The 20,918-nt window shown below is 47.4% G+C and overlaps 1 protein-coding gene across 1 annotated transcript in view; it reads left to right on the forward strand.

Annotated features, from left to right (window-relative positions):
- Window positions 1-7,655, forward strand: part of Abhd2 (abhydrolase domain containing 2) — an 88,336-nt gene extending 80,681 nt beyond the window's left edge. The window contains exons 8-11 of the mRNA NM_018811.6: window positions 44-154; window positions 1,856-1,925; window positions 4,119-4,203; window positions 6,014-7,655. Of these exons, the coding sequence (NP_061281.3) occupies window positions 44-154; window positions 1,856-1,925; window positions 4,119-4,203; window positions 6,014-6,210 (463 nt within the window). The 3' untranslated portion in view covers window positions 6,211-7,655. The remainder of the gene's footprint in view (window positions 1-43; window positions 155-1,855; window positions 1,926-4,118; window positions 4,204-6,013) is intronic.
- The last annotated feature ends 13,263 nt before the right edge of the window (window positions 7,656-20,918 follow it).

Raw genomic sequence — 20,918 nt, forward strand, 5'->3', positions numbered from 1 at the left:
TTCTCATCTACATTGCTTTGTTCACTTCTGTGCCTTGTTCTAGACAAGCTCTCTTTGGAGACCACGTTAAGAAACCCCAGAGCCTGGAGGACACGGACTTGAGCCGGCTGTACACAGCAACATCCCTGATGCAGATTGATGACAATGTGATGAGGTGGGTCTGCTAGGCCGTGGCAGGTGCCAGGCCCAAGGCTGCCGTCTCCTCTGCCCAGGCCTCGCCCCACTTGCTTCAGAGGCTTCTTTTCATTGTAATAAGTATCTAATGCTTAGAAAGAAATCACGGGGAAATTCTCATCTCTTGGAAGTGGGAAAAGAATATGACCACCCCATGTGGCAGCTTGAACTGAGTGGTGACGTGTGCCCACCTAGTGGTCCCCACCTATATACAGTATGTCCTGCCTCAACACGGGACAAGGTCAGTGCCACCCAGATCTGCCTTTACAGTGGAGGGAGGTACAGGAAGTACACAGTCAGCCTCTATCAAAGGCTTGTACATGGCCGAGTCTCTATCAAAAGCAGTTGACCAAAAGTAGAGCAAGAGACCTACAGGTTTCAAATGACACATGGAACCACTTACCATGGACCATCGTGGGGTGATGATGCTTCTGAGTGGAAGACACAATCCCCGCCCATTTCTCTCATTCCTTCATTTCCTGCCTGGACCCCTGGCACCTATGATCTCACCTTTGCTGGTACTGGCATCTCTAATGGAGGTTAGAAAACCTCACTTGTACAGTTGGTCTCAGACCTTGTCACTGTCTCACATTTTACAATCCCTCGATACCTTTAAACGTAGCCTAAAGCAAGCAGGTCCTATCAGACAGACGGCCATTGGCTGGAGGCCGGGAGATCTCTGCTTCCCTTCTTCATGAGACTCTTCTAGCCTTTTGCACCAGGGGAACTGTTTTTTTCAAAGCAAATAGAAATATGGAATTGCTAGTATATGTAAAAGATAAATATAAACACTGTCTAGCCCTCTTGTGATATAGTATATGGCTAAACCATAATATAATATAATATAATATAACATAATATAATATAATATAATATACAACTAATAATGGTGCCTATTGGGGAGGACAAGTACTCCAATTTCAATTTAATGTAAATTTCCCATCCATCTTCTTAATTTAAGCCCAAAAGAAAACGTCCCTCAGTTCTTGTTTCTTAATCTATTAATGTCTTCGTCATTAATAGTATTGAGTGGTAATGGTTCCCTAATCAAACCAGTCTACCATCATCTTCAGAGTGGTCCCCAGCAACAATGGAGGAATGGGATGCCCTGGGGAGACACCCGGAGTACAGATTCACACATCCTGGGTGTGGTCTCTGCACACAGCCTCCTTCCCTACCAGAGGTCCCTAATGGTCTAGCCTGAGCCTCCTGGTCATTTGCAGCCTGAGGTACCTAAGAAGGCTAAAGTGGATGAGAGCCACAGCCCTGAGGGAGGCAGGACATCTCAGAAACCTGAACTGAAAGAGAAGGTCCACCTTCGGAGACTGCAGGCCCCAACCTGAGACTCCCCAGTCCGTGTCATAATCCTCATAGCGCCGATGAGGAAGATCCTGCCTTTGATCCACTTTACAGTGAGGCAGCCAAGGCACAGGAAACTGAGCATTTGCCTAAGATTACCCAACCAGAAAGTGGCTGAGCCAGGATTTGAATCCAGTTCCTAAGCCCAGGCTCCTGACTCCAGACTCCGCCACTTCCGTGCATTTTAGGGCAGGAGCTTCACCGCAGTGAAGTCACTGCCTATCGGATTCTGCCATGGCCGTGAAATGTGTGGAAACTGGAGAGTCATCAGCTCCGTTTTGTAACTGATGTTGTTTTGCCTTTGTGTGTTCCTGTGTTCCAGAAAGTTCCATGGCTATAATTCCCTGAAGGAATACTATGAGGAAGAGAGCTGCATGAGGTACCTGCACAGGGTGAGTGACAGCCCCTCTCAGAGTCACTGTCACCGTTACCTTCCCTCAGTGTGGGGGCAGAAGCAGAGCCGGGACCTGCCGAGCACCGCTCCAGCATCACGTCAGCTGAGCTGTCGCTCATACCAGTCTCTGTGACTGCCACAGTCTAAACCCCAGAGCCGCACTCAGAGCAGACTTCTCCCAAGTCCAAGTGGCTTGCAGCATCCAGTGCACCCTCAGGCATCCTTTGACAGTCCGGTATTGCCTGTTTTCTGGTGTGGTTCCATGGGAAATCCTCCTGGGTTCCTTTCCACCCTCGACCCTTCCTTGTAGCCATATGTATCTTATTAGCATGCTGTCTAGGACTGACCGCCCACATTTCCTGCCATGATCTGGCAAGCACGGAATGAATTAGGGGAGTTCTGCATCAAAGAGATACGGAGCACACCGTCTGAACACGTGATAGGCATAGGAGCACACGCCTGGAATAACTGACATTCAGCATGCTGAGGCAGGAGGGTTGCTGTGAGTTTGAGTCCAGCTTGGAGTACATAGCAAGCACTCAGCCAGAGAGAGCTGCATAGCAAGACCATGCCTCAAGAAAGAAAAGGGAGGAGGTCTGCAGGATAGCAGATGAGGGTGCTTGCCACCAAGCCTGGTGTTCTCAGTTCAAAAACCACGGTGAAAGGGAGAATTAACTCCACAGTGTGTCCTCTAGCATCATATGCATGAACACACTCCTGCACACAGACACACAGATAAATATAATTTTTAGCAGCTATAGTAAACCTTGTGTTACTAAGTTGTTTGTTGTTGGTTTTGTTTTTTGGGTTTTTTTTTGTTTTGTTTTTGTTTTTTTTTTTTTGTTTTTTGAGACAGGGTTTCTCTGTATAGCCCTGGCTGTCCTGGAACTCACTTTGTAGACCAGGCTGGCCTCGAACTCAGAGATCCGCCTCTGCCTCCGCCTCCAAGTGCTGGGATTAAAGGTGTGCGCCACCACGCCCGGCAATTTTTTTTTTTTAAGAATTGTTTATTTTATGTATGTGAGTACACTGTACTACTGTCTTCAGACACCCCAGAAGAGAGCATCAGATCCCATTACAGATGGTTGTGAGCCACCATGTGGTTGCTAGGAATTGAACTCAGGACCTCTGGAAGAGCAGTCAGTGCTCTTAACCGCTGAGCCATCTTTCCAGCAGCTCATTTACAGTGTCTGCCTGTTGGTTTGGCCACCGACCCTCAGCTCTGTGGCTGTCCTCCTGAGTCATCTTCACTAACCCAGGCTTTTAACACACCAGAGTTCTAGGAAACCACAGGTAGTCACTATGCCGAGATGACACTTCAGGATGGTCTGTGTGCCCCGCCAGCACTACCTACACCCCACACCAACAGGAGGCTCTGTTACCTATTTTTCTTACCTGCACATTGAGTCCTGCCAAGAGCTCCCTGATACCCACCAGCTACTCCTATTTGTGTGTGCAGTTTGGTTGAAACAGGTATTGAACCTAGGGCCTTCCATCTCTGAGTAAGGAAGGGAGGGCTCTGCACTGAGCCACACCTAACGCTTGGCAGTGTTTCGTTTCTTTTTAATAGGGCATATATTAATACCCACCCCAGGCTGGCCTTGAACTCAACAATTCTTTTGCCTCCACCTCCCAAGTGCTGAGATTAAGAGTATGCATATCTGGTTCCCACTCTGTTTGCATCTTTAAGATCTTCTAGAAAGTCTCCTTTCCCTCTACTGGAGTACACTTCACTTTTCTTTTTTATAATGTAACCTGAAGGCGATAGATAGATAGACAGACAGATAGATAGATAGATAGATAGATAGATAGATAGATAGATAGATAGATAGATAGATAGACAGACAGATAGACAGACAGACAGACAGACATACAGACACCTTGATGCGGCCTTTTTTTTGAGGGGCATGGCTAATCTGAAACACTGAGGATAATCAGAAATGCTGTGCGTGTCATTGAGTACTGCCCTGTCTCCCCTGAGCACTCAGATCTGGGGCCCTGGCAGCTTTTGCTCCTGTGCCTGCTACCCACTGGTGATCACTGCAGACCTGTCACTGGTCTCACCGCCAGTGACTGTGGGGCATCCCTAAGGCTCTAATCCAGCAGACTGAGCTGTGAGCGTTTCCCTCTGCTTCAAGGGCATGTCTGGTAGGGGACGGGCGTTTAACTCCAGTTTACCTTCTCGCTGCAGATATATGTGCCTCTCATGCTGGTTAATGCAGCTGACGACCCCTTGGTGCACGAAAGCCTTCTAACCATTCCAAAGTCTCTCTCAGGTGAGTCTCTTCCCACTGTTTCCCCAGCCATGAAACGGATTACTACTGTAAACTTTGTCACTTTCACTTCCTGTCAGCATATGGAGACAAAGCTCTTGGGAGAGGGGCAGCTCCTGACACAGTCCTTGGTGGTTGCAAAGGGCCCTGGGTAGCGCCTTCTAGGCTTCCCGCCTGGTGCAGGAGACAGGACCACCCTTGATGCCCATCACCAGAAGAGTATTTGGTAGCAGTGTTATCTCAGTGCTAGAGAGCCTGAGTTAAAGAGATATTTAGAACTAAAATTTGTTCTAAACAGCAAAACAAAACAAAGCCAGTTCTGCTGCCTCTGATGACAGCCTCTCCATCTGCTGGAGTACGTAAGCAATAGAAATGGCAGAGAACACTGCTTCATGAGAATGCTGCGCTGCAGAGGGAACGTTCTGGAGGGAAGGCTGGGGGTTCCAGTTACTGCGTCCCCAGGATGCCATCTCCGCAGTCCTCTGTGATTACATTTCCTCTCGTAAATACACTAACCTAAAGGAAGACCTGCTTCCTCGCCCCAGCTGCAAGAGCAGATAAGATTGCAGAGGAAGGGCTTCTGCCGTACAGTGCTTCTGTCCTGCTCAGGAGAAAGGCCTCGTGGGGGAGCCCGTTAACTTGACAGAAGCTATCTCCTGTCAACACCCAGCCGCCCACAGACTCCCAGCACACCACAGCATGGCCCACTCAGCCACGTGCAACAGCACTTATCTCCTTCGGGACCAAAAATAGCATCCACAGGACTAACGCTGTCCCACAGAAATGCACAAAATAGCAACTAAGGAGGAAGAATGGGGGGAGTGAAGCAAGAACAGAGCTATGCCCACTGCCCCCTGTTTCCACTGCACCCCCAAGTCCACTGCCTCCTGTGTCCACTGCCATCCATCCATGCCTACTGCCCCCCTGTTTCCACTGCACCCCATGTCCACTGTACCCCGTGTCCACTGCCCCCTACCCCCTCCCCTGTTGAACTTGGCTGCATCTTCTGTGCACCTCTCCAGTATCCATGGAGACCAACCTAAATATGGACCCAAGGTTTAGCTTTGTGCCTTCCGCTCTCATCCATTTAGCACGTGGCACCAGGAGCCTGGGCATCTTTTAGCACACCTTGCAGCTTGCAGCCTGAAGCTTGATGCTGGGCAGAAGAAAGTTCTGACTGCATTGAGTTCTCCTTTTTCCTTGACGAATAGCACTCTTTAGTGCTGTGATTCCCCATCCTTTGAGCCTTCCCACCCTTGGAGTTAGCTAATCAGAATCTGCATTTCAGCAGAATATCCTGAGTTATCCAGATGCACAAAGTTGGGTAGCATAGCCAGTCAGATAGGGCACTCCAGCATCACTGGCATAGTGTTGGTTTCCCCCCCCCCCGCCCCCACCCTCCTTTATCTCCCCTCTTTCAGCCCTAAGATTTTAACTTAATCAGTCATGTGGGGGTCAGGATGCAGCTTGGGTTTATAGAGCTTTAATACGGGTTCTAAGGATTTCTGACGCTGTGTGAATTGTGTGAACTGGGTTTTATTTATTTAGGCAGTGCTGGAGACTGAACTCTGGGGGTTTCATCTGCTAGGGCACTATTTACTGTTGAGCTGTGTCCCCTACCCTTTTGGTACCCATTCTACACCAAACTTGTGAGATCCTGCTGACTTGCCTGCCACCCTGAGAAAAGACGGCACAATACACAGCGGTTGGGTACCCACTGAGGTGCCTCTGAGGAATGCTCAGCGCCCCCCCTCTCCCCCCCCCAGCCTGCAGTTCATAGGATGTTGTAATTCTGTTACCTTTCCCCCTACAGAGAAACGGGAGAATGTCATGTTCGTGCTGCCTCTGCATGGGGGCCACCTGGGCTTCTTCGAGGGCTCCGTGCTGTTCCCCGAGCCGCTGACATGGATGGATAAGCTGGTAGTGGAGTATGCCAATGCCATTTGCCAATGGGAAAGGAATAAGTCCCAGTGCTCAGACACGGAGCAGATGGAGGCCGAGTTGGAATGAGGTCTCTGGACTCGGCGTGCTCCAGCGGCCCTCCTCTGGAACCCACGTCCCTTTGACGGCTGTTTCAGGTCTCCCAGTGACCTGGATCTGACCTCATACCATCAGTGGGGGGTTACCCATCATGCAACCTGTCTCAAGTAGGCGGCTCTCCCTGGGAGCTCCAGGCTATTTTTGTGCTTAGTTACGGGTTTTCTCCATTGCATCGTTAGCCATGGTGACAAGCTACAAGATTCTCACCCTTCTGTCCAGTTTCAGTATCTGATTGCTTTCACGCTGGTTAACATCTAGTTTTCCTAGTAAGGAGCGAGTCTGAACTATAGTTTTGCTTTGCCAATCAAAGGCCTTTTCCTGAGAACAGTGAAGGATATACGTCACTCTGTGATGGATGTATGCGCCGTACTAGAGTCCCCACCAAGAAGTCAGCATCCCTCGTGCTGAAGAAATTACTCAGCTTGGGAGTCTGAGAACCTGGGCCTTCCTGGGCCTGAGTTTTGCCTGTGAAACAAAGGAAATTCTCTGAATCAAAAGCCGAGTTTTCCTTCTCCTTGTCTCCTCAGACACCTCTGTCTCTGTCTTGCTGCTGCTGAGAGTTGCATGGGGCACTTGTCTAAAAATTCAGCCTCCCAGATCCCTCCCCTCGGAGCCGCTGACGCAGTGGGCTTGGGAAGGGCTCTGGGGATTTTAATTTTTGACAAGTGCCCCAGGGAATTCTCATCATCCAGCAAACCGAGGGAAATACCGTACTACTATGCCTTTAAGTTAGAAAGATCTTGGTGGCTCATTTAATTGACATTCCTAAGCCACAGTGTCCCTCTGCTCCCAGAGACCTCCAAAGCAGCAAGGCCTGTTGTATGGCTGCCTTTGTGTGATCCCCCTAAAAGGGAGAAGACATTGGAGCTGAACCCTGTCTCTGCTTCTCCCTGGCTGTATGACTCTGGATAAGTCCCTCTGGACTTGACTCTCTTCCTCTGTTAAGTAGGGGGTTGGACCAGGTAGATGGCAGAGATGCCCATCGGTTCATCCTTCCAGGGTTGCCTGGGACTCCGCCTCCCAGGTTGAGCATGCAAGCGCCATTAATTGCATTTTTCCCCTTCCCCATTTCATAGAAAGATTTGAGAGTCTTACTCACTCTCTTGTAATTTTACTTTTTCACCCCAGTTCTACCCAATGTCTAATTGATACCAAACAACCCAAAAGTTGGATGGGAGTTTGAAGAAATGTATTTGCAGCTAAGAGAAGGGAGTGTTCTTTTGAAGTTGGTTTGTACTTAAATAGCCTCTGCATGTTGTCTGTTGGATAGATCTTTCTGAAATGTCTTCTCAAGCGGACTTCTCACTCTAGGGTCCAAGTGCTCCACTTCTGGAACGTTGTGGTACTTGAGTCCCTAAGAACCTGCACTTTGAAAAGTATGCAGTTGCTGTCCAGAATTGAATGAGACGATGAGTGAATCGCCTGGGTTATTGTTTCCTCTGCTTCATCTCTGTTGGCACCAGGACAGCCCAAGAGGTGTAGTCGTGGGTCTGTGTGGATGGTAAAGGAGCCACCTGAACACCTCAGGGCTTCGGGTGGAATAGAGCGTGGGCACTGGCCCGAGAGACTGACAGGAAAGCCTGTACATGAAGCGCTGTTTTCTGACAATCACTAGATCATCCCAGTCGTCACTGAGATGTCTGCAGCCTCCAGTTTGCTTTTTGCTATAATTTGTCACACTCACCAAATCCTGTCCCTGTGCCCCTCTCATGGTGGCCATTTCTCTGTTGCATTTCCCTTAGCACAGATTGGCACTTTATCCTTCATCCCTCAATTTGGAAGTGAATCCTTCTCTATCGATTTTTCCCTCCACCCTACCGCAGCCATAATCTAGAAGCCTCACACACAGTTCCTGTTTCCTGCCTTCATCCCTGAAGACTTTTAATGAGAGCAATAAGGTCACAGAGTCGAGTCACCGTCCCTGGAAGTGAGGGGCTCCCTTTGCTTGCCCGAGGCCATCTCTTCCCAAGTCCTGACAAAGCTTGGGTGCCCCCTTTTGTCATACTTAGGAGGAAGTGGGAGGTTGTCCTGGGAGCCTGGTCCAAGCAACAGGCCTGGAGGCCCACTGGGGAGAGGTGGAGCTGCCATACGCCTAGAGATCCAGGCCCTCCCTGGGGCTGGGGGAGGGGACGTGTACCAGCTGAAGCCTCCTTAGTGTGTCACTCTGAATGGCACTGGCATTCCATTTTGCTTCACATGAAATCAACTGAGGCTCTTTATTTAAGTTTTGGGCTCTCAGACATGGAAATGAGACCGTGACCGTGGCAGTCGGACAGGAAAATTCTTGTTTGGCCCTGAATGAGAGTACAGAGGCATGACTGTGGAGGTGCCAGCTTTGCCTAATGAATGGGAGGACAGCCCTCTATGTAGGTCGGCTGCTTTCCTTCCTCTGGGCTGCCTCGCTCTAGCGTTTAGAGAGTATTCTGTTTTTAAATCAAGGATATAAATTACATAGATGTAGACAATTCTGTGGCTGGAATAACATTAAGACCCAAGTGCGGAGTGCACCTATATTATTCCAGTTGTACTCCCTGCTTCCCAAATAATTGGAAACCATGGACTTCAGTCAAATTAGGATTACCTAGCATCAAAATGATGATCAAGACTGCCTAGTTAGCAGGGAAGCTTGCAGACTTGAACGCCCGTTCTTTCCTGCACCAACTTTGTGTCTTCCATGCCAGAGCAGAGTGAAGGTGGAAAACGTGTCAGTGTATCCCTCTCACGCCTGTGGTATCCTACACTCACAGGGAACCTTGGGATCTACTGAAACATTCCTCTAAGGGTGTCTTCCTTTATTCACATGGTGTTACAGAACCAGCGTCAGGAGACCTGGTTGCTCACCCCCACTGGCTCTGACTCATGCCGGACACACGGGCAAGTCACTTCACCTCTCTTGAACCTGTTACCTTGTTCTATAGCATCTCTGAGGCTGCTTCACTCACTTGTGAATCATTCTCTCCATCATTGTTAAGTGTGTCTGAAGTTGCACGTAGAAGGGAGTGAACCCTGACCCCTAAGCTCATCTTCATCTTAAGAGAGAGAAGGCGCGTGTGCATTCAACTTTTCCTAGTTAGGACACGAGGCAACATCCAAAACCCCGTCTCTGGCCTCTCTTCCTAGTCTTGACCGTCATGACCGTTTCCTTGCTATTCTGAGGGTAGTCTTGTGACTGTAGCGGGTGAGAGCCACAGTAATGAGGAGAGTGCCTCGGTCTTCAGTGTGACCAGGCTAAGGGTGGATGGTTGCCAAGCCAGAGGTCCTTCCTGGGCAGGCTCGCTCTGGCTCAGCTGAACCTTCTGGGTGGCTGAGCTTATCTGGCTGGCATCCGGATGAGAGCCCTCTTTGTAAGTGGCTGACTTGAGATAGAGTTTGCCAGGTCCGGAGATACAGAGCACGTGTTTATGTTTGCCCCGGAAGCAGGTGTTAGAGATGTGAGAGGCTTTTCTTTTCCTGTGGCCTTGATCCTGACTTGAGTGACAGTTTTAAAAGAAGGAGGAAGTGGGTGTGGGGGTGTGGAGACAGGACTTGTGGAGTTGAAGGAACCCCTGGGTTTTCTTCCTTTAGGCACATGAGAGAGTTCTTAGGAAGCATGTCACCTCAGCATCCTGTCACAGTATCATCTGGAATTGTTTTCTTTACCCACAAAGCCTTAACTTGCCTCTAGAAAATCCCCTGGTATGACAACATTGTGGCCTAAGAATTCAAACTCTTCTCCTATGAAAGTCTGAAGCAAAGCCACAGCCAAACCAGAGAATTTCCTCAGGTGGCCTGGAGGCTCCTATGACATCACCCCCACCTCTCACCCCAACAACATGAGTGATCTGGATCTAAGCCCCTCCACCCACCCGTCGTCTTGGCCTTACTCTCTTTCAAAGCCACATTAGATCACTCAAATGCTTCCAAAAGGGGCCTGCTTGGCATTTAGAGACCAAGCCATTGAGGGCCAAGTTTCTTCCACCTGTTAGCTAAGCAAAGGACAGTTGTCCCCTCTGCCTGGGGTCAATTTTCCCAAACTATGTTTATAGCTAAGGACACAGGAGCAGGCCCCTGCTGGCTAAGGAACCCCAACAGCATCCAGAGCAAAGGCTGCTCTGCTGGCCTTGCTGCCTCCAGGTGCTACAGCCCAGCATCCTCCTGAAGTGGTCCTTAGCAACAGGCTACAGAGTACAGCTTGCCAACTATCCCCAGACACCCAGAACACAGACAGCTGTCTCCTTTGGAAGAGTCTGTCTGCCATGTTTTCCAGCTGTTTTTTTCCTAGCGTATACATAGGTAGAGCTTTCACCAATGCCTAATAAAGAAGCTGAAATCAATTTCTAATTGGTAGATTAAGACTGACATGGCGAGGTTCAGAAAATTCACAACTTTTTACTAGACTCCTGTCAATTAGGAAATCTATAACTGGTCCCCATTAGCCAAGTAATCTTCTGTTGCCATAAATTGGGGACAGTCCATTTCTAGCGCCTATAGGATCACCCTTAGTCTCGGTGGGCATTCTGCCCCCCAGACCACAGACACAGAGCAGTCAACATCACCTGAAATCATTGCTGACCTCCTCGGTCCCCAGGGCCAACCGCCACTCTCCCAGGCTGCTCTCCTGAGGGAACCTGGTTCCTGGTGATAGGAGCTGGGCTCGCTTTGGTCTTCATTCTGGCCTCTTTAGTTTTCCTAAAGCACAAATCCATGTAGTGCCCTGTTACCTCTCCACACCCATTCCAGGTGACCTGGCTCTCTCCCGCAGCCTCAGGCAGACCTTCACTATACCTGAGTTTGCAACTTTTCCCCCACTGCCGCTGCCTTATTGACCAGGGCTGGGGTGGGGGAGGGGCCAGCTCACCTCCCTCCTTTTCCCAGGTAGACTCCAACCGACCACTGTCTTACGTTGGCAGATTCTGCTTCCAGATTGATTTTTTTTTTTTTTTTTTTTTTTTTTTTTGAGAACCATCACTTTCACATTCCTGATTCTGATGAGTTTTGTTTTGTTCTCTCTGGGTTTCACGGAACTCCAGAGGCTGCCCTGGAAATACTGTATTTTGGAGTTTGTGCTCTAAAAGCCCCTGTGCTGCTGGGTCTTCTGACTCTTCCAGCAGCAGGTGTTTCGGACTTGCAATGAGCAATGCAATTTTTTCTAAATATGAGGATATTTACCTTTATTAAGAAATTATACTAAACAATGGCGTCCTTGATTGTTTTCTGTTCTCAACGTTACTTTTGGAATCTGTGGTGGTAAACAAAGATCATTACAAACAAAAACTGTAATTTTGTTATCTTTGATTCAACGGAATTTCTTTACTTAAAAAATTAAAGACAAAAAAATGTAAAATGCTTGTATGTGCTCTGTGGAGGGAGAGTTTTCTGCATGAAAAGGGGGTGCATCTGAGGACGGGGCAGGGTTGACCCTGTGGATACACAAGCTCGAGGACCTCACTTCATATCCCCAGCACCCAAGCCGGCTGTGGTAGCACATGACTGTGAATTCTATAGCTATGAGGCAAAGATGGAGGATCCCTGGGGCCTAATGTCTGGCTGTTCTTCCTATCCCAATGGAACTCCAGACTCATTGAGAGAACCTGTCTCAAAAACCAAGGTTGAGCTCAACAGAGGGATTCATCCAATGTTGACCTCTAACTTCATGTGAGCCTACACGTGCACGCACACACACACACACACACACACACACACACACACACACGGGTAGATCCTGTATCTGCATCAAAGCATGGGGCTTAGGGGCAATGTGCAGAACACTAATTTCCTCTCCCAGTGATGTTGAAGCCAACCTTGCAGACAAATACCTGAGCCAGATGGGACCAGTTCTCACAAGCCCATCCTCTCCAGGGAAGCAAGCCCGAGGTAAGTAAGGTAGCAACATTTTTTGTCACTTCCTAAACTGAGCCATGCAGACAACTGCGGGGCAAGGTGGAAGCAGAGCTTGTCGTGTACAGCCCATTTGTGTCTTCAAGACCTACGGGGCATCATATGAGTCGTGGGCAGGCTGGGCTGGCTGCACAGTAGTCGTGACTCCTTCTTCCTTTTGTTTGCTTGAGACAAGGGTGACCTGGGCTCCTCTCAACCTCACTCTAAGGATGAGCCTGAATTCCTGACCTTCCTGCCTCTGCCCCTCCCAGCCTGGTGGCGATGGTTTTCTCTCCCCTGGATCTGTCTTAACCAGAGTGAAAGTTCTTCCAGAGCCAAGCACTGGCTCAGCCAGGAGAGTTGTATCGCCTCCCTTGCACTTGAGCCCATTTTCCCTCCCTCCCATTTTCTGCAAACCCTTGGACAAGGTTGGGTGAGTGAAGAGTGTAGGCTTTGGAAGGCATAGGCTACCAAGACCCAAAAATGTCCAGTATCACATTTCAGAATTCCCCCATTTCCTGTCACTTACAAAACACTCTTTTTTTTTTTATTTGTGGACCCTGATTTTATACAAATAGATAAAAATCATGGCAGACACTCTCAATTTTGACCTAAGAAAACCAACTTGTAAAGAATATTCTTTTTTTTTTTTAATCTGGTTTCTCAAGACAGGGTTTCTTTGTATAGCCCTGGCTGTCCTGGACCTCACTCTGTAGATCAGGCTAGCCTCAAACTCAGGAATCCGCCTGCCTCTGCCTCCCGAGTGCTGGGATTAAAGGCGTGCGCCACCACTGTCTGGTGTAAAGAATATTCTTAAAGGGTTTAGAATTTACTCAGTGACAGAGTATTTGCCTAGCAGATATAATGCCCTGGTCCAGCCTCCAGCAGCAATAACAACAACAAAATGTGGGATAGAAAATATTGCCAGGTTGGAGACATGGCTCAGCATTTAAGAGCACTGACTGTTCTTTCAAAGGACCCAGGTTCAATTCCCAGCACCCACACGGCCGTTACCGTTTGTAACTCCAGCTCCAGGGGATCTGACACTCTTGTTGACAACTGTTGTGGGCACTGTATGCATGTGGCGCACAGACATACCATCAGGAAAAAACATACATGTAAAATAGCAACATAAAAAGATTAAAATGGAAACGATTTCAGATCTGGGCTGTTAGGAGACTCAGTCCCAATAGCATGTCATTTGCCACACTTTGCTGGCAACCTTCTAACATTTGTGGCCAATGTCTCCTCTTTCTCCAACAGAATGAATGCATGTTTTAAATTTTATTTTTCACAAACTGGTTCCTCAGACATGCTCCTGTTGAGACAGGAGGGACAGACGATGGCATTTGTATATCCAATAGTGTAAAGACATATTTGCATCCTCTATTGTAGAAAGGAGTCCTCATGTTATTAATAGCTTAACACAAACTGTTAATAGTTTGTTCTGCATCAACCATACACAGTCCAGGTCCCTGGGAAATTACAAAGTCGTAGCAGAAGGCAGTAGTTAGACTTGTGTTTGAAGAAGCTGCCAAAGTCCCAGATAGCCAGAGAGTGAGGAAAGAGAACAAGAGATAGGAAAGACACAGACATCAAGACCCTCAGAAATGTGGGACCCCTTACCGGAGGGGCAGGGCTGAGCTCTGCAAAGACTGTCTGCATACCTCCTGTCCACTCATAACGCCTGCTGGCTAGAGATGAGTGTAAGACAGCTTTGTAAAGATGCTAAATCTACTGCCTTGTCATATCTCCCACTCTCTGAATAAAGCACAATTTAAAGATTGAATTCCTGGGCCTGGAGAGATGACTCGGTTAAGAGTGCCACCGCTTTTTCGAAGGACTCAGGTTCAGTTCCTGGTACCCACATCAGTATCAGGCAGCTCACTACAGCCTGGAACACCAGATGAACTGGATACAACACCGTATTCTGATTTCCACAGGCACCTAAACACACACACACATACGCAATTTAAAAAGTAAAATCGGGGCTGGTGAGATGGCTCAGTGGGTAAGAGCACTGACTGCTCTTCTGAAGGTCCTGAGTTCAAATCCCAGCAACCACATGGTGGTTCACAACCACCCATAATGAGATCTGATGCCCTCTTCTGGTGCGTCTGGAGCAAGTAGGGCCAACCAGAGCAAGCAGAGGTCCTAAAAATTCAATCCCCAACAACCACATGAAGGCTCACAACCATGTGTTCAGTTACAGTGTACCCATATACATTAAATAAATAAATAAATAAATAAATAAATAAATCTTTTTTTAAAAGTAAAATCATTTTTTTCTGATATTCGTTATACTATAGGTAACATTTCTCATGTTGAGGACATTAAATAAATAAATAAATAAATAAATAAATCTTTTTTAAAAAGTAAAATCATTTTTTTCTGATATTCGTTATACTATAGGTAACATTTCTCATGTTGAGGACCCAGTGTCTAATTAGATAGCACTCCATATTGTAGCCCCTACCCTACTCTATTCCTTCTCTCTCTTTCTCTTTCTCCCCTTCCCTGTGTCCCTAGGACAACTTACAGGAAGTGCCCATTTTCATGAACTACGTTGCAGACAGGTGTGGTGGCACACACCTTTAATTCTATTTGTCTGTGGTTTCAAGAACAGCCTGCTTGATACAAGTTCCAGTCCAGCCAGAGCTACATAGTGAGAACCTGTCTCAAACAATTAAAAAAAAAAAAAAAAAAAAAAAGCTATTACAAGCAATCTACTTTGAACTGCTGAGCCTTTCCCCGGAGAAGACATACTCCTCTCTCCTTGTGGCTCTGGGCCACCCCAGTGTCTCTACAAACACACATCAGTTTCCTCTTTATCTTTTTCTTCTTCCTTTTTCTGACGATGGGGAAATGAAATTCGCACAGCATCATTCCCCTTCCCCTCTCCTGTCTATACCTCTCCCATGCCCGGATTATAGTGAGTAAATTGTATAAGGCCACCCTTAGAGGCTGAGCATCTGAGCCAAAGGGATGCCGGAGCAGGGTCCCATACTAGCCACTTCCTGGCCCTTTGACTCTATGTAGGAACTAATGCTAGATTTTAAAGTTTCTAAAAAATAAGATTAAAAAATAATAATGCCTATTTCTTGGTGGTGTGGCACATACCTTTAATTCCAGCACGGAGGAGACTGAAGCAGGAGGATTGCTCTGAGGACAAGCCCAGAATGGCAAAAACATAGTACAACCCTGACAGAAAAAAAAAAAAAATGGTGATTGAAAGGCTCACATCACACTTTTCATGGTTTCTGTGTGGTTTTTAACAGTGGTTTTTAGCTGGACAGTGTGAAACTTGACGTTCAACTCCATACCAGAGCTTCTAAAACTGAGAAACCCAAGGGCAAAGCCGAGACAAGCCTGGATATATAGTTACTAGAACATTCCTAGACTTGGAGATGCCGAGAAACTGCAGACAGGCACCATCAAGTCCTGGTCCCAAACTTTTCCTTCTTTATGCAGTCGCATGGGGGAACTACAAGTTAAAGTTGATTAAGATTTGACAGGCTGCATGGTAGACACATAGGGAGAGGGAGGGGCCGTGGCTATGCAATAAAGGTGTCAGATTTCAAGATGGTTACTTCCACAGCCTCCAGACCTGAGACAAAAGCCTGGCAGACCGTGTGGGCCTTTTCTCCCACCAGTAGGACCCCAACTGATGGGCTGGCTGCATCAGGATATGTTACACAACAGTTACAGTCCAATCAGCCATCCTATCTTTCTTCAAACTGACCCTCCCTAACTAAGGGGAGAAAACTCTTCAGAGATTTAAAACAAAGAAACAAACAAAACAGTACTTTAGGTGCAGGAGAGATGGCTCAGTGGTTAAGAGGTTCTGAGTTCAATTCCCAGCAACCACATCATGGCTCACGACCATCTTTGATGGGATCTGATGCCCTCTTCTGGCATGCAGGTACACATACAGATAGACACTCATATACATAAAATGAATAAATAAAATAAATCATAAGTGTGTGCTCCCTCACATCTTCCTTCAACTAGCTGTTCCTGTTGTGTTTGAAATTTCTCTGCTCCTGCATGTCTCCTGCCCCTTTACTTCTTTAACTAGAGGAGAAAACTAGCTTGATTAAGACCTCTTAACAGGCTTACAAGGCTGGCAAGGCTAGTTCCACCAAGTTACTCTTGAACTTAGAAACATCTTGATGCCAAGCTGGTGCACCAGACCACACACGTGCAGGGCTGGGGATATGGCTCACACAAGGCCCTATGTCTCATAGAGGCTGGAGGTCCTGAAGTTTAAGGTCGCCTTCATCTACATAACAACTTTAGTTTGTCTGGACTAACCTCATGAGTCTGGACTAGTTGGGTTGTTTGTGGGGGGGGGGGGTTGTTTTGTTTGGTTTTTGTTGGTTGGGATTTTGTTTTTAGTTTTATTGTTGTTTTTTATTTATTTTATTTATTTATATGAGTACACTGTAGCTGTCTTCAGCCACACCAGAAGAGGGCATCGGATCCCATTACAGATGGTTGTGAACCACCATGTGGTTGCTGGGAATTGAACTCAGGACCTCTGGAAGAGAAGTCATTGTTCTTAACCGCTGAGCCATCTCTCCAGCCCTGAGTTCCCGTGGGTTTTGTTTGTTTGGTTGGTTGGTTGGTTGGTTTTGGTTTTTGGTTTTTTGAAATCTGGGATGAGGCTGCGGTCATGGCAGAGTAACTTTAAACCTTCCCATTCCCCAGACGATCCTGGCAGGCAGAGGTTACGAGCTGCTCTATTGGAAGCGTTGATGGAGTCTTGAATGTGCAGTCCCCTGGAAGTCTTGCTGAAAATGCAGCTCTAATTTGATAAATCTGGGTAGAGCCTCAGATTCTGCCACCCCAACAATCTCCCAAACAGGGCAGTGCTTACTTCCTGGGAGCACCCCCTTGAATGGAGGTTCTGCAAGTTTCAGGGGAGCCTGCAAGCTTCCAGGTCTAACACTGATTTTCTTCAGCATTGGAGCTGTGCTCCCCCACCCTGACAACAAGAGCAGAGATGGTCCAGTGCATCCCTCTGGTGTGTCTTCATCTCTTCTCTTAGCTGACTTCACGTAAGACCAAAAAAGTACATGCCTTCGCCGTCCAGGCAGCAGTAGCCTACTCCAGAGTCACCCAGTGAACTCTCTGCTCACAGCAGTGGCCAACTCAGTTCAGAGCCTATCTTTCCACCCATGCCTGACTGATTGGCCTCCAGAGTCTGCTGGTCCACATTCTCTGAAAGTTCACACAAGGAGGGCAGAAACACATAGCTGCAGTCTGCCAATTCATATCCTGCCCCACTTTGTGGCCGAATTCTTGCCTCAGGCCAGATGTTTCCAGAAGGATATCGTTATATGGACCAAATGGTTGTCATAAAACTCAGGGCTCTTTGTTCCTGTTCCTGTGGTTTTCAAGATATTGTATTGTCCTTCCTCCATCTCATTAGCGCAGGAAGGTGAGACGCTTGTTGAATCACAGATAAAGGAGGGATCGGATCTTATGGGGCTGAACAGGTCAGATTTTAACATTCGCGGTCTCCCCACACCTCCTAAGGGAGCAGCACCACCTTCCCAGACAGGGCTAAGGGGCAGCCACATTGCATGTCACCTCCACCTTCTGTGTCCACGTCCTCCGACTGTGCCTAAGCAAGACCAGCAGGGGGCAGTGTGAACACATGGAGCAGGCTCAATGGGTCCCAAGTCCATGGCTTCTCCCTCACAAAGCCATTGGGTCCTCTTGTTATGATGGCCCCTGAGCTAAGGCCTTGCCTTGCAGACTGTAGATATACTTCGGCATCCTCTTGGAGCTTGAGTGGGAGCCAAGGCTGCCTGTCCTGAAAGCTTCCTGGCCAGAATCTACTTGCAGTGTTTTCCCTATCCCTGTCTATGAAGTGCAGTTACCACTCATCAGGAAGCCTGGGCTACACTGTGGTGGGTTGCTGGAACTTAGAGATCCAGGAGAGATGGGAGTCAGCCAAAACTATCAACCACGATTCTCTCAGGTTTGTAATATAATGCTAGAAAAGCAATCAGAAGTGTACGTGTGGTGTGTGTGTGTGTGTGTGTGTGTGTGTGTGTGTGTGTGTATGTGTGTGTGTTACTAAGTAGCCTTGGCTGGCCTTGAACTTATTATGTAAACCATACATGTAAACTTACAAAGATTTACCTGCCTTTACTGCAGAGCTCCAGATTTAAAGGGAAATGCCACCACACCTTAGAAGAATAACTGGAAACCAAACAAAACAAAATACTCATTTCTCAGAGCAAGGGAGATGGCTTGGTAGGTAAAGTGGCCCCATGCCCAGAAGACAGTGCCACACACTGAGGGTGCCACGTTCCCAGCAAGCAAAGTCTTCAACAGGAATCCTCACACGTGCTCAAAACCACTACATACTTGTGGCTGCCAGTTTTATGGATGGAAAGCATTTTGTATTTGTCAAGACAGGCAGATCTGGGAAATGTAAGTTGTGCTGGCTAGTGTAGTGTCAACTTGATATGAAACTAGAGTCCTTTTTAAAGAGGGCACTCAACTGAGAAAATGCCTCCACCAGATTGGCCTGCAGACAAGCCTGTTATGGCCCATTTTCTTGATGGATGATGAGAGAGAGCCCAGCTCACTGTGGGTGGGACTATCCCTGGCTGGTGGTCCTGGATGCTGTAAGAAATGAGGATGGCTGGACCTAGTAATGCATGCTTTTAATCTCAGCACTCTGGAGGCAAGTGGATCTCTATGAGTTCAAGGTCAACTTGGTCTACAAATTGAGTTCCAGGATAGCCAGAGCTACACAGAGAAACCCTGTCTGGAACAACCAGAGAGAGGCAGTGGGGTGGAGGGACGTGGCATATTCTTGTAATCCCAGAGCTGAGGGACAGAGACAGGAGGATTCCTGGGACTTGCTGGCCAGTCAGTCTAGCTGAAACAGTAAGTTCAGATTCAGTGTGATACCCTGACTCAAATAAGGTGATAAGCAATAGAAGAAGACACCCAACATTGACCTCTGGCCTCTATATATGCATACATGGGTAAACACACACACATAAATAAATAAATAAATAAATAAATAAATAAATAAATAAATAAATAAGAAAAAATAAAAATAGCCAGGCATGATGGCACATGCCTCTAATCCCAGTACTCAAAAGGTAGAGGCAGGCAGATTTCTGAGTTTGAGGCCAGCCTGGTCTACAAAATGAGTTTTAGAACAGACGGGGCTACACAGAAAGACATCACTGTCTCAAAAGCAAAACAAAGCAACAACAAAAGGAAAAAATCAAGTTTTTACTCAGTCAAATACTTGTTCTCTGCTAGTCCCTCGCTGTCGTCCCCTGGCCTGGTTTCCCTGGACATAACTGCAATGTTCTCATCCTTGAGATGCCTTTAGCTCCAGGAGATCTGAAGACATCCCTCAGTGTTAGGATTCCATACCAAAGTTCCATAGAAGGTTTAGTTGAAAAGAGAGCTTCCGCTTTTAAAACATCGCTAAGAGAAATTTGGGGGAAGTCCTCACTGGCCAGCCCTGTACCCTCTGGCCACAGAAACAGTAATTTATTATGATTCTTCCCCCAGCTCAGACGTTCTGTGGAAAGACAATGGAGGACTGTTGACTGTGAGAGCTATAAAGAAGGAAACTTCCTGGGTAAAGAATACTCACTGTAAACCTTGGGGTAGAAAGATTTAAGAGTCTGGCAGTGGTAGCTCATGCCTTTAGTCCCAGCACTCAGGAGGCAGAGGCAGGCCAGCCTGGTCTACAGAGTGAGTTCCATGACAGCCAAGGCTACACAGAAAAACCCTGTCTTAAAAAAAAAGAACAAAAATCAAAAAAAAAGAAAAAGGAAGAAAGAAAGAAGAGGAGAGGAGAGGAGAGGAGAGGAGAGGAGAGGAGAGGAGAGGAGAGGAGAGGAGAGGAGAGAAGAGAAGAGAAGAGAAGAGAAGAGAAGAGAAGAGAAGAGAAGAGAAGAGAAGAGAAGAGAAGAGAAGAGAAGAGAAGAGAAGGAAAAGCAGGAAATTGGTCCAGGTTTGGTGAGATGGTTTACCTAAGTAAAGATGTTTGCCACAGAATGTGACAATCTGGGTTCAATCCCCAGCACACACATGGTAGAAGGAGAGAACTGACTCCTGCAAGCTCCTCTAACTTCTACAGGCACACCATCACACCACACACACACACACACACACACACACAAATATAAAAAAAATTAGTGAATTCATGCAGTGGTACATCCTATCATCTCAATACTTAAGAAGCTGAGACAAGATGATTACCATAGGTAAAAGGCCAACCTGGGCTACAGGCACTTAAAATAAAACCATGTCAAAGAGATCACATGCCCAGCCAGCATCCTCTCACAGGAAGCCTCCCTTACAGAAACTGAGCACTCAAAAATCACTGTGCACTTGTGGAAGCCAGCTCCATAGGAGAAAAAAAAATTGTATTTGTCAAAACGTGCAGATCTGGGGAACATAAGCTGTGCCAACTTGTTTTATGTCAGCTTGACACAAACTAGAGTCCTTTTGGAAAACTATCCCACCAGATTGGCCTACAGGGCCACCTGCTTGATTGATGGTAGGTGCAGGAGGGGCCAGCTTTCTGTGGGTGGGACCACACTTGGCCAGTGGGCCCGGATGCGATAAGAAAGGCTGACCAAGTCCTGAGGAGCAAGGCATGACTAACTCCTTCATGCCTCTCACCCCTGCCTTGGGTTCTTGTCCTCACTTCCCTGGATGACGAGCTACAAACTGTAAGATGAAATAAACCTTCTCCTCTCCAAGTTGCTTTTGCTCAACGTTTTCTCACAGGATACAAACTCTAAATAAGACCTAAGTTCATCATGAAA

Source organism: Mus musculus, chromosome 7, assembly GCF_000001635.26.
Source record: "Mus musculus strain C57BL/6J chromosome 7, GRCm38.p6 C57BL/6J".
In the NCBI taxonomy this organism is placed as follows: domain Eukaryota; kingdom Metazoa; phylum Chordata; class Mammalia; order Rodentia; family Muridae; genus Mus; species Mus musculus.